The sequence below is a fragment of the Jaculus jaculus genome, chromosome 3 (genome assembly GCF_020740685.1).
Source record: "Jaculus jaculus isolate mJacJac1 chromosome 3, mJacJac1.mat.Y.cur, whole genome shotgun sequence".
Classification (NCBI taxonomy): domain Eukaryota; kingdom Metazoa; phylum Chordata; class Mammalia; order Rodentia; family Dipodidae; genus Jaculus; species Jaculus jaculus.
The window spans coordinates 188,696,375-188,709,001 of NC_059104.1; the positions used below are offsets into that span (position 1 = coordinate 188,696,375).

Here is a 12,627-nt window from a genome sequence, read left to right on the forward strand (position 1 = left end):
ACAGTTCCTGTAGCAAACAGCTTCAGATTCACTGAGATGAACTTCCAGACTAGGCACAGTTATGAAGGAAGGGATATTTATTTTATCTTACAGATCCAGGGGAAGTTTTGGGGGCCATCTATTCAAACTACCACAATAGGTAATGTAGCAGACAGCTTCAGGTTTGCTGAGATGAACTTTCAGACCAGGCACAGTTATGGAGGAAAGGACTTATTGAAGCTTACAGATCCAGGGGGAGTTCCATAATGGCAAAAGAAGCTGGCCTGCCTTCACAGGCCCAAGCAGACAGAAAGAAGCATAAGCCTAAAGGTCAAAAGCCACAGCACACTTCAAGAACTCCAACTAGGCACACTTTGCATATCTTTAGACTGAAATCTGAAACCCACCACCACACCTTAAGATCACCCAGTGGCATTGCCTCCAGCCAGGTAGCCAGCAGATGCAAACTACAAACAACTGAATATATTGGGGGCCATCTATTCTATTCAAACCACCACAGGTATACCATGAGGTGACTGGGAACTGTCATTTGGAGTATGAACAAGAATATCTTGAGAGGAAGAAAGCAGAGAGAAAATCAAAGCGTCATTTGGTAAGAGAAAACCTGGCACCTCAGAGAGAGGGGACTGGGGCTGGAGAGAGGTCAGGAAGGGGTTGAGCGCAAGGGCCAGCAGGGCCCAAATTCTAAGTGAAATGGGAATGCAGACTCCGGGCTTCCAGGGTAAGAGCGTGTGTTAGAAGCTTCCTTCCATGGTTTTCGATACAGTACTAGTTTGTTTTTAAACATAAAAGAAGGAAAAGGAGGCTAGAGAGATAGCTTAGTGGTTAAGGCGCTTGCCTGCAAAGCCAAAGGACCTAGGTTTGATTCCTCAGGATCCATGTAAGCCAGATGTACAAGGTGGCACATGCATCTGAAGTTTGTTTGCAGTGGCTAGAGGCCCTGGCACAACCATTATCTCTTTCTCTGCCTCTTCCTCTTTCTCTCTATCTGCCTGTCTGTCTCAAATAAATAAATAGATAAAAATAAATTTTAAAAAATAAGAAAAAGGAAAGGAGACAAGAAAACGATCTAATTTCAGAGACCCTTACTTTAGAAACAGACATTTTTTCCCCCCTGGAGAGCTCTTAAACACTAGAACAGAGTAAGTTTTAATGTTAAGATAGCAACCAGAGATAGCTTGAAAGACTGGTTAACCTCACAGGACAATGTAAGCAAGACTAGTCTTATAAGAATCACTGTTCTAAAGAAGACATACTTATTTCTCCAGAATTCCCCCCCCACACACACCTTCCAGGACAAGCCCTACAAGGGGGCCACCTCTACCTGAATACAAAACCCTCTTAAGCTGCAGCTGTTTTCCATCCAGGATGAAGCAGAGAAGCTATGTGGATTTCCACTGTCCATCTCCAGTCTGTGGACTAAAGCTGCCCCTCTGGGTCATCCTGAACCCTGTACCCTGTCTCACTCCTGTGCCTGCCAACTTCACCTTCACCAAGCCTCTTTTACTAGAAAGAGTTGAAGACAGGAAATCAATAAGGCCAGCTCGGGGTGAGAAGGGTTGTGAAGGAGGGGGAAAAGAGGGCGTGGAAAGAGAAAAGCTGTACTGTGATTAAAGGCACTGGAACGGGAGGCCAAGTACCAGGGAGACAGTCAGGGATGGGCCTCTCCTGCCACCCCTGGTGTCCATCCAGCCAGTATTTCCTAGGGAAGAGGAGGAGCAGTGGTGGACAGAATGCACTAGGTTAGGATGGGAGATCTTGCTGCTCTTTAGACCCCAGGAGCAGAAGCCAGTCTTTATCATCTTTCCTAGCCCTAGATCTGCCCCTAAGGACCTTGCCTTCCATCTCCCATGGAACACTTCCTTCCGGTAGTCACCCTTCCTTCTGTTGGGGCCCCAGAAGGAGTTCAACAGTGAGAAGCTCTGATAGGAATGGGCCCTTAAAGAACCTTTTGAAACATTCCTTTATTTTTACTAGCAGGCCCACCGAGGCCATGACTTTTCTGAAAGACACACTGAAATGTGAGTTGGATCCAAATGTGACTGAAAGACTAGAGCCAGGTAAGCAAGGAAGATGAAGGAAATTTATTTTCAATGTTGAAAGGGAGGGCATGACAGTTTTGAGAAGATGTACTCTGAAACTAGTACCCCAGATAATGGGAGAAGGGTGATGGAAAGAAAGGGATCTGGAGGCTCATCTCAGCAAGATTTGATTGTGGTCATTTCAAATGGGCTTAGATCCACAGGCCCACTGTCCCACTGTCCAGCCCTTGCAGAGTTGTTGGGGCTGGATGGAGAGGCCTCTGGGGGACCTGGGCCAGCACTGGGCACTGCGCTGCTCTGCTCCACACCACAGAGACCCTCTTTCTTTGGGTTAAAAAAAAAGAGAGAGAGAACACACACACACACACACACACACACACACACACACACACACATGGCCACCACCAAAAAACACAACACACAGTTAACCACCTGTCAGGGCTGAGGATACAATGAGGCCCCTGGAAAAAGAGCTTTTCATGCGTGCGTAATATATTTGTCCAGCCATTCACTTAATGAAGCTGATAAACGTGGTCCAAGACAATGGGCGAGTTAATCTATTTAGTAAAATGTTTGGAGACTTTCAGCCTCCAATAAGGAGAGGAGCCTTTGGCGACATTTTCATTTAAATACCCCCTCTCCTCTCTTAGGCTGCACAAGGGGGTTCAGGCAATCTATGTGAATATAATTTCTTATAAATGTGTCTTTAATGGGTTTAATTCACCCTTGCCAGCTGTTTTGGGGGCTATTTTGTAAGAGCAAAACAAACGTTTCAGGCTTGGAAAGCTAGTTAAAATTAGTTTCGGTCAGCGAGGCCAAGCTATATTTCCTGCAAACCATCTGCTTGATTGGCACAATAGAAGGATTTTCAAGGAAAAAGAGGGGAGTGAGTGTGAAAGGGATGGGGTGAGGGGGAGCAACGAGAAAGGGCTGGGGCAGCCCGTAGCTTCTTGAGGCCTATTCTAAAGGTGAGCCCCTTAGCGTCGCCTTAATAGAGGCTGGGCTGTAGGAGAGCGCTTTCAGCGGCGCCTCCTTTCTGGGGAAGACTGGCAGCGGGCGCAGGTCCCGATCGCCTCCCTGTCCAGCTTCCCGGCAAGCGCTCTTTTCTCCCTGCTCCGCTCAGCGGGCAGCAGCCTGCCCGAAGCGGTGTCGGGGCCCCTACATCCCGAAACAGCCACTTGCTGTCTTATCGGAGGCGGGGGAATTCCTGCCCATGCCCCGCAGTCCGGCTTTTTGGAGCTCCCAGGTCTTCACACACTGGAGGGTCTGGTGCTGGGAGGCACCCGCTCCCAGCCGCCTCCTGGAAAGGGACCCACCCCGAGGTCCTTTCATCTTGCAACTTTGCTGCTTAAGGCCAGGAGCTTGGGCGCGAGCTGTGGCCTCCTCCTCTGCCAGCAAACAAGGACCTGGAACCGAACCAAGCTCCCCACTTGCTGTTCCCCTCCCATGTTCCTTTCCTTAAAAGAAAAGCAGGCAGAAAGCTCGGCTAGGGATAAAGAACACGAGTGATTTCTTGGGGAGGGGGTGGCTACGTGAAGATAAGAACATTGCGATGAATGGCAGGGCGCACAAAACCCCACGGGCTCGGGTCACGCAGCATTCGTCACAGGTCTCTGGCGCAGCCCCTCTGCCCCGCCGAGTTTGAAAAGGCGCGCGCTCAGAGATCACCTCTGCTCGGATGATTTCTTGCTTCCTTGGAATTTTTGTCTTTTCACTGGTGGCCAGTCCTTGCCACCTCCTCCCTTCCTCCATCCCCACCTGGGCTTTCCTCTTTGGAGCCTGAAGAATTCTTTATGGGGTTGCGTCCACGTGCGTCGCAGCAAGGTGTCCTGACGCCTTCTAAAAGTTTGCAGTCTGCAGCGGGTAGCGAGCCGGCCAGCCCGAGAGCGGAGGGAGGAAGGACTAAAAGTTACCTGCGGCAGTGAGCGGAAAGAGGGGGTGCCCAAAAGGCCTCAGGCTACACTTTCGTTCTCCCCGCACGCCTTCTTCAATAACTCAATCGGTATTTGCGCACACAGGCTATATTCCGATTATCCGAACACTAAGCCAGTGCCTTCTGCATAGAAATGTTGGTAGCCATGGGGATCTCGTAACTGGTCTGGAACTTCGATGGGGTGGTGAGGGAGGACGCCAGAAGGGAACGGAAAGGAGGGGGAGGAAGGGAAGAAAGAGAGAGAAAGGGAGAAGGAGGAGGAAAAGGGGACAAAGGATGAGAGGAAGGGGAAGGAATGGAAGAGGCCAAGAAAGGGGAGAAGCAGAGAGGAGAGGAAGGAAGAGGACCAGAAAACGGGGAAGGGGAGGTCTTTGAGGGTCTTCTGACACTGGGATTATGGTCAAGGTAAAGTGCAGACGTCCTGACAGCCTGGCTGTCGCTAACCCGAATTACGGGTAACAGATCTGCCCTTAACCTCAGCTGCACTGCCGCCTCTTCCGTATTTAAATGTCACTTCTTTGAAAGCTGGTCTTTTCCTGGTTGCTTGCCCTGCCCTCCCTTGTCGGCGGTGGGTACTTCCCCATAAACAATCCAGGGTCCAGACACTCTGCACTTAAGTCATCTTCAAGCAAGAATTCGCCCTCAGAGTCCAGCCTTAAATAACTTTTTAATTTGAATCAAGGGAGAGCGTTAGCGCGCGCTGTTTCTGGTTAAATGTGGTATAAATCGCAGATGCACTTTCATTGAATGGTTAAAGTAGCGACATGGAGATCATCAACACAAAACGCCCTGAACAAAGCCATCGAGAGAAATAAAGCTGGTTAATAAGATTTTTGAGAAAGCTTTGTGTTAAAAAGCAGAAAGGAAAACCAGCTGAAAGTGACAGTTAGTTCATGGTTAATAGGATCAGGGAGGCCTGGCGGGGCTGCACACTTCTCCTCTGGGAGATTCAGCCCCAGTAAAGAAATGAATAGGACATTTAACACATCTGTTATCTTGCCAGTGATGAAGGAGACAGTCAGTGGAGGCCCAGCACCACCTCAGTCCCAACCCAGAGGAAGCCAGAGGTATCCTCTCTGGGCTAAGTGTTTCAGCTCCTAATTTAGGAGAGCATCCAGGTGTGTGTGAACTCTGGAACCCAGTTCTTTCTTCAGTATGGTCTCCCCCAAGGCTCCTCAAAATTAACCCGGAGCCATGTCTCAGTTATGCCCTGGGGAGAAGGCAGGGCTCTTTCAGGACCAAGACTCTGAAGGTGTTCCCTTGGGGAGTTTCAAACAGCAGCAAATCCTTGAGGCTGGAAAAGGGCTCTGGGGACCCAACTGCTTTGGGTATCCAGCCAGAGTAAGCTCTTAGTCATGCAGCCTCACCCCTAGGCTCCCAGGGTGCTGTTCTTCCTCTTCCTGGCTCCTCCCCAAGGGACCTCCCGGACACTCCTAGAAGAGTCCTAAAGAAACTATTGGCGGGGGGGACATCTTTTATTTACGCATTTTTTCTTCTACTCCTCCCCCCCCAACCCGGGTTCCCTGGAGTTGCTCAGGTACCCATCAACTCTGATATTCAACCAGACTCAGAAATCAAATAACACCACCGAAACTCCCCAAACCATAGGCTATATCCAGTAGCCCCAGCGCTTGATTTCCCAGCTTGGGAGAGAGGAACTCCCGACGTCAGTGTAACCGTCCCACCCCTGGCATTAGCTTCAGGGTTCAGACTGAGTCACCGCTGGGGCTAGAGCCCAGAGGACGGTAAGTTAGCATTCGTGCTCACAGACTTGAAATTTTCCACACCCCTCCTCGCACGCGAGGGGAGTTACTTTACTCATAGCCCGGAGATGTATTTCTATGAATATTTATTGATTTATTTTCCAGACTCAGCAGGGGAGCTGCAAATAAATTTAGTGCGTTCTTTAAATAATTCCTTTTCTATGGGGCAAGATGTCATTTGAAAGTTCTAAATAGGCATTTAATTAGCCCGGGTGTTGGGTGTTGCTTCGAAATGACAACACAAAACCCCAGCAAGAGCTCTGGGGGCGCACTGTATTGCAAAGAGGCGGTGATCTGCAGAATTGATGCGCAGGCCTTTGTCGCCGGCCCATTGTGCGCGCCATACTTATAAAGACTAATCCAATCATAAATTGGACCTCTGGGCCAATCAGAGAGCCCCAGGCCTGGGCGAGTGCAGCTCGAGGGGAGAACTTTGTTGAGCTTCTGTCAGAGCTGTCACTTTTCAAAGCGAGCTAGCGGGCGGGCCACTATAAAACCACCGCCTGGACGGGAGGACCTCGGAGGACTCAAGGACGCCCGAGTGGGACCGGTCCTGGGACACATTTGCCCAAGAGAGGGCAGCTCGGGCGGGGCGGGAAGCGAGGCGTCACCCTGCCGGCCACGGCCTCGGGGAAAAGGGGTTACTTCGCCCCCCGGCACACGACATGATGTTTCCTGGCCTCCTCGCGCCCCCCGCGGGGTATCCCAGCCTCCTGCGACCCACGCCCACCTTGACGCTGCCCCAGTCCCTGCAATCGGCGTTTTCCGGCCCCTCCAGCTTCCTGGTGGAGGACCTGGTCCGCATCAGCCGGCCCCCCGCCTACCTGCCCCGCCGCGTGTCCGCAGCCAGCGCGTCACCCCCCAGGCAAGAGGCCGCGGCGGCCATCACCGACTCGGGGACCTCGGACCTGGGCTCCCCGGGTCCCGGTGGCCGGCGGGGCGGCTCTTCGCAGACTGCCCTCTCCCCTGCCAGCGAGCCCACGTTTCTGAAGTTTGGGGTGAATGCCATTCTCTCCTCGGCGCCCAGAAGAGGTAAGTGAGGGGAGCGCGGTGGGCATCCCCTCCCTCTGGGCGGGGGCGCCCCTTCTGGAACCCTGATTTTGTCCTCCCAATCCGGCAAAACGTAGCTGAAGTGTATTTGGAGGAAGGAAAGCCTCGGGGTTTGCGCCACACCCGGAGCCAACTTGAGCCTGGTGGGAGCCGAGCGGGTCGGTTCCCAAGCTGGCCGCCGCTGACACGCACTTCTAGGGGTCCCGCATTTCTAGGGGTCAGCTTTTGTTCTGTGTGAAGCAATGATATATTCATTTCTTATTTACATATTCCTTTCTTTCTTCACCTCCTGTCTGAGGTAGAGACAGGAGGAGAGGGGGGCGTACGGGGGACAGGGTTTTCGCGGGAGGGGGTCAGAAAGACCACAAATGAGAGGTTTGGCAGAAACATTCTGTAAGCACATTTTAAACGTTGCCTTTGAGCGCAGCCTCAGTGTTAATTACTTCCTGTATGCGATGTGCTGTGATGAGGTACGGAATCAAATGTTCTCTTCCTCCTCCCTTTCTCCCCTAGAAGCCTGCCCGGCCTTGCTCCAGAGCCCGCCTCCCAAGACGTTCGCCTTCCCTTACTTTGAGGGCTCCTTCCAACCCTTCATCAGATCTTCTTACTTCCCAGGTAGGTCCCATCCGTTTGGCTTGCTCCAGGCTGGGCGGCGCCGCAGCGGTGGCCAGTCCTTCACTGCCTCGAAGCTATATTTCTCGGTCCACCCCTAGGGGTTACGCTCTGGTTCAGAGGTTGCGAGGCGTACAACATTCACGAATCCGTCGCGCCAATTTGATGCCCTATTTAGCACAAGCAGTGACTGCTTGACACTTTGCACCAATTCCCTGCTCTACAAATTAGCAGGAATTGTCATGGTCCCCGTTTGAGGCGGTTCCCTTCCAGGCTAGGGGCTGTTGGCATCCCTTCACGCCGGCGTTTCCCACAGAGTCAGTGCACTTGGCCACGGTTCCCCACAAAGGTTCCAGCACCGTGACCAATTGGCCAGCTCCTGGGGCAGCCACACGCAGGCCAGCCCTGGCCCTCCACGCCGCCCAGAAATACCTACCAGCCGCGGCTAATTTCTCTTTAACACTCATTCAGGGCTCGGGGGCTTTTCACTAGACCACATGGGGTGCCCTCTTGTGTGGGATGCCTGGGGTCGCCCAGGGGGAGGAGAGCTAGCTCCTCCAGAGACCCCAACCTTCTCTTTCCGACCTGTTTTCGACCAACACCTTCTGGTGCTCTCCGGGCAACCAGGGTTCCTCTTAGAGCTGGTAAAAGCAGCAGCGGGTGTGACCCGCGATGGCTGGCATCTGCTGGTGAAGCAGTTTAGCGTCCAACGGGTCTCCTCTGGAGGGCTCACTGGTGATTTGAACATTGGCTTGCGGCCGCCGAGAGCCAGGAGCCGGCAGGGCGCCCCTATGAAGAGAAGAGACTTGAGACGGGCAAGGTGGGTGGGGGCTGGGCACTCTGAAATATCAGCAAAAGAAACAAACGACTGATTTTTTTTTTTTAAGGGGGATAGAGGGAACTCACCCCTCACCACCATTCAAACTTGTGCTGATAATGGAATTTGCTCCTTTCTCTCTTATCCAACAAAAACAACCCGAGCTTTATAAATAGCTTTTCACGTCCATTTAATGAGAACGGTTGGGGGGAGAGAAGCCTCTGCCATGGGGATTCTCCCAGTGGTCTTGGCCCGCAGTGGTGTTTAGTTTGAAAGTGTAAATCTCTTTTGTCCCAGTAATATACGGCTCTCCCTGCTTGTCCACAGCCTTTTGCTGGTTAGTTCATTACTACACAATTACCATTCACGCTTCGTTAGAGGCTCTGTTTCTTTTTGTTTTTCTTTTTTTCTCCCTTAAAGCGAAACTCTCCCCCCCTTTTTTATCACGTCAATTCCCAGTGGGAAGCGGTCAATGTGCTAATTAGGTGCCACTTTTCATGTATTCTGGCTGAATTCCTTATGCTTTGTGGATGAGGGAAAGAAAGATTCATATGTTTAAAAAGAGGAACGCTGATTGGAATTTACACACACACACACACTTACTTGGAAGCGCACTTTCGCTTCTCCACCACATCAACAAAGTCCCTCATTTTCTAAGGATACTAGCGCCACAAGTGATGCAAGTTTGGGGCGAGGAGTATTAGTGGCCTTAGCTGGGTCGTTTATTTTTATTTTCGTAATTTCCTGTCTGCTTCTAGTTGGGTTGATTTATGCAGGCTTGCGCGGGCTGTTGAATGAAAGCGCAATGGGCGACTTACCGCGGCAGTTTTCGTGGGTTTTCCTAATCCGGGTTTGCGGGTTGAAAGGGGAAGTTATCAGGGCGGAAAGCGCCTTTCACGGCGAGGTTGGTAGGTTCGTGGCCTATTCTCTACGGGGAGGGAAAAAAGAGTGCTTTTAAAAGATGAAGGGGCCCGAGAGAAAAGAGGGAGAGACGGTGCCGGGCCGAGGGGGGCGGCCGGCCCCCGCTCACTGCCCTCCCCCGCAGCGTCCTCCGGCACCGTGCCCGTCCCCGGGACCTTCTCTTGGCCGCTGGCAGCGCGCGGGAAGCCTCGCCGTGGCATGCTGCGCAGAGCCGTGTTCTCCGACGCTCAGCGCAAGGCGCTGGAGAAGACGTTCCAGAAGCAGAAGTACATCAGCAAGCCCGAGCGCAAGAAGCTGGCGGCCAAGCTGGGCCTGAAGGACTCCCAGGTGCGCGCCGCCCGCCCCCGTGCCTGCCCCACCCAGGAAACCCAGGCCGGGAGGGTGCGCCGGGCCGGGCAGCGCGGACAGGGGAGGAGCGAGGACGGGTGCGTGGGTGCATGCATGATGGGCGTTCGGCTGCACACATGGGGCGAGGCTGTGGTGGAGTAAACCCCCAGAAATCACATTAGCTGGCGGGAGAGGACCAGCAGGGAAGACCAGTGTCCTCCCGTGGGTCGCCCCGCCCCGCACTAACCGCGCGCCCCTCGCTCTTCCCGCCGCAGGTGAAGATCTGGTTCCAAAACCGCCGCATGAAGTGGCGCAACTCGAAGGAGCGCGAACTCCTGTCCAGCGGGGGCTGCCGCGAGCAGACGCTACCCACGAAGCTCAATCCGCACCCCGACCTTAGCGACGTGGGCCAGAAGAGCCCCGCGGGGGAGGAGGAGGACGAGCGCCCCGGCAGCCCCCGGCCCCGCGCGCCCTGCCTCGCGCCCTGCGACGACGCGCACCTGCGGGCTGCGCCGCCGCCTCCCTCGCCCACCTCTCCCGCGCCCGGCAGCCCCGGCAAACCTTCGGACTTTTCCGACTCCGAGGAGGATGAGGACGGCGAGGATGAGGAAGAGATCACCGTGTCCTAACTGCTTTGAAATTGAGGTGAAATCCAGCCGGCTGACGTCTCTGTGCAGAGGTCCACGCACCACGCGAAAACCACGCCGTCCTCAGAGGGTGCCACAGCCCCTTCTGTTGTCCCCCAAAGGTCTTCCTTCTCCCGTACACCTCCACACAGACCTTCCCACTGAAATGTGGGTCTTCATATCAGCCACCTTGCACCATCCCATCTATTTATTGCAAACTGTTTCCAACGCTGTTCATGGAGTCGGGTGGGGGCTGTATTCCCACAGCCGGGTCTTGCTGTGAGCCAGGCCTGGCTGGTCTGTAGCCACCTGTAGGTAGGCGCCTTCTTGATGGACAAGGAGTTCGGAGTTCCTTGTTAAGCATGACTCCAAGACCCTGGACTCCCTAGATCTCCATCTTCCTCCTGCAAGTGGCGTGCCGCCCTCCCACAGCAATTCCTTAGAAAGCACAAAGATGTCCATCAAGGATATAGGCAGAGCCGAGCTTTCTGCTGTGAGTGAAAGGCCACAGTCTTTCCTGGCATTTCCTGGTGCTCACTGAGGCAAGGAAGTGACCTCTCCAAGTGAGTGAGAGCCTTTCTATTTCTATCCTATTTCAACACTTGTTGCCCTTTTCATCTCTACGCCATTGGTGTACGCACGGGGTACTCCTCTTTATGCCCTCTTGTTACTTCCGGGGGTGCTGCTGAGCTGCCAAGCCTCCAGCACTGGATGGGACACAGATAGAGAGCCCAATGGACCTCTGCGGCTTCTTTCAAGGGACTTTCCGCACTTCTGTGAACTGTACTCTGCTCTGAACCTATGTTCTGGATGGATATTGTATACCAAGGTTGTTATGAATGGCCATATGAATGGCTGCATCTCTCTTGTTCTCTTTCTCTACAATGGTTTTTAAACTTAAAAAGTAGCTGTTTAATTGCATAACTTATAAAGAAATACTTATTTTGTATTTTTACCATGTACAGATTTTTATATATGTATATATGTATCAAATGAACAAATGCCAAATAAAAAGTAGAATGGATACAGTAGCTGAGTGAGGCCATTAATTCACAGAACATGGGGGTCAAAAGAAATGGAGCGTGTCTGGTCCTAGCTGAGAGTCAAGATGGAGACATGGGTGCCCAAAGCCACCCTGCTAGGTGCTCTGTTGGCTTTGCTGCATCATAAGTTAGCCAGATTTTCTGAGCGACAAATAAGGTGGTTCCAAAAAGTTGGGTGTGCAATAATCCCCCCTTCTCCAAAACTAAGAGGACAGACTGGAAGAAGTCCATGCAGGTCCTGCAGTCTCTACGTGGCTCTGGTTTGCAATGGGTCCAATTTTCCCCTCTGAAAGCCCATTTCTTAGTCGTCAGGAAAGCTTCAGAATTGGCCGTGACTAGTTTCTGTGTGACCTGATTCCTCCAGGAATGCCATGTGCAGCCATGCCTGTGAGCTGAGACGCAGGCTCTGGGGTCAGAAGACTGGCATTGAGAAGGAATGGTTGATCAGAAATTAAGGGAGGGAAGAATTCTTGAAGCAATCTTTCATACTCTCTAAGTGGGCCACAAACTCACACTTTTTGTGATCCTAACCTCCTTCCCAAACATGAAAAAAAAGTGAAGTTTAAATGCCATAGTCTGTATGATGGTTGAAGTGTGGGTCCATTCTACTCAGCTTCACCCTCTTTTCCAGTATCACAGACATTTGTGCCAAAGCCTTCCATGGGCCTGGATCCTGACCTTCAGGATCACTGCTTTTGGAATGGTTTGCACATGATCCTGAGTCTTGGAGAAAGAAAATTAGTCCTTAGTTTTGTAATGACTCTAATTCAAGAACCCTCCCTCATCTCCTCCTCAACCTGTGGTCAGAAGTTTACCCTTGGAGATGGGACACTTTGCTTTTTAGGGCCTCTGTCTGCATTCTGTCCCTCTGCTGTGTTCCACACAGCCAGAGATAAGAATCTAACTGGAAATGGCTCTCTTCTTCTTCCATGCCAGCTCAGGCTGGCAGTTCCAAATTAGCTATGGGGATGGATTAGCACTGATAGTGTACAGTACAAGAACTCTGGTCAAGCCCACACTCGCTGCAGCTATGCTCTGTAGCTGGTACAGAGAAGCAGCTCAAATGTCCATCAATGCATGCATGGAGAAGGAAGTGTGGTACAAAGAAGCAACGGAATATTAGCCACCCTTCCACATGGCTCAGCATGGATGAGCCCTGAGCCCTTGTGCTAAGATGGAATCACCCAAAAAAAGAGAAAGGCTGGGGCCGGGGAGATGGCTCAGTAGTCAAAGGCACTGGCCTTCAGACCAGAGTTTGGATCCCCAGCATCCCCATATACAGCAATCTATAATATAATCTACACTAGTCTGTAGTCTCAATGTACTTAGGGCAGTGGGGAGAAGAGTCAGGAGAATCCCGAAGCCAGTGTGCCAACTATTCCGGCTTCCTGAAGCAAACAAGACAGAGCCTGTCTCACACACGAGGAGGGAGAGGACAAGCATCCTGGGCTTGTCCTCTGACCTCTACGTGCATGCCATGGTACATGTGCACC

At 52.2% G+C, this 12,627-nt stretch overlaps 1 protein-coding gene across 1 annotated transcript; it reads left to right on the forward strand.

The window, feature by feature from the left end:
• The first annotated feature begins 6,403 nt into the window (after positions 1–6,403).
• On the forward strand, positions 6,404–10,116 carry Dbx1 (developing brain homeobox 1). Its single transcript, XM_004650813.2, has 4 exons — positions 6,404–6,770; positions 7,302–7,403; positions 9,263–9,465; positions 9,741–10,116. The coding sequence occupies exons 1-4, from the start codon at positions 6,404–6,406 to the stop codon at positions 10,092–10,094; spliced, it is 1,026 nt and encodes a 341-aa protein (XP_004650870.2). The 3' UTR covers positions 10,095–10,116.
• Positions 10,117–12,627: the final 2,511 nt, after the last annotated feature.

What these genes read in the sequence shown, in the direction of transcription:
- Dbx1 (XM_004650813.2), top strand. Translation starts at nt 6,404, where the DNA reads ATGATGTTTCCTGGCCTCCTCGCGCCCCCCGCGGGGTATCCCAGCCTC. An exon ending in CTCCTCGGCGCCCAGAAGAG is followed by an intron (nt 6,771 to 7,301) that starts GTAAGTGAGGGG and finishes TTTCTCCCCTAG; the next exon opens with AAGCCTGCCCGGCCTTGCTC. An exon ending in TGGGCCTGAAGGACTCCCAG is followed by an intron (nt 9,466 to 9,740) that starts GTGCGCGCCGCC and finishes TTCCCGCCGCAG; the next exon opens with GTGAAGATCTGGTTCCAAAA.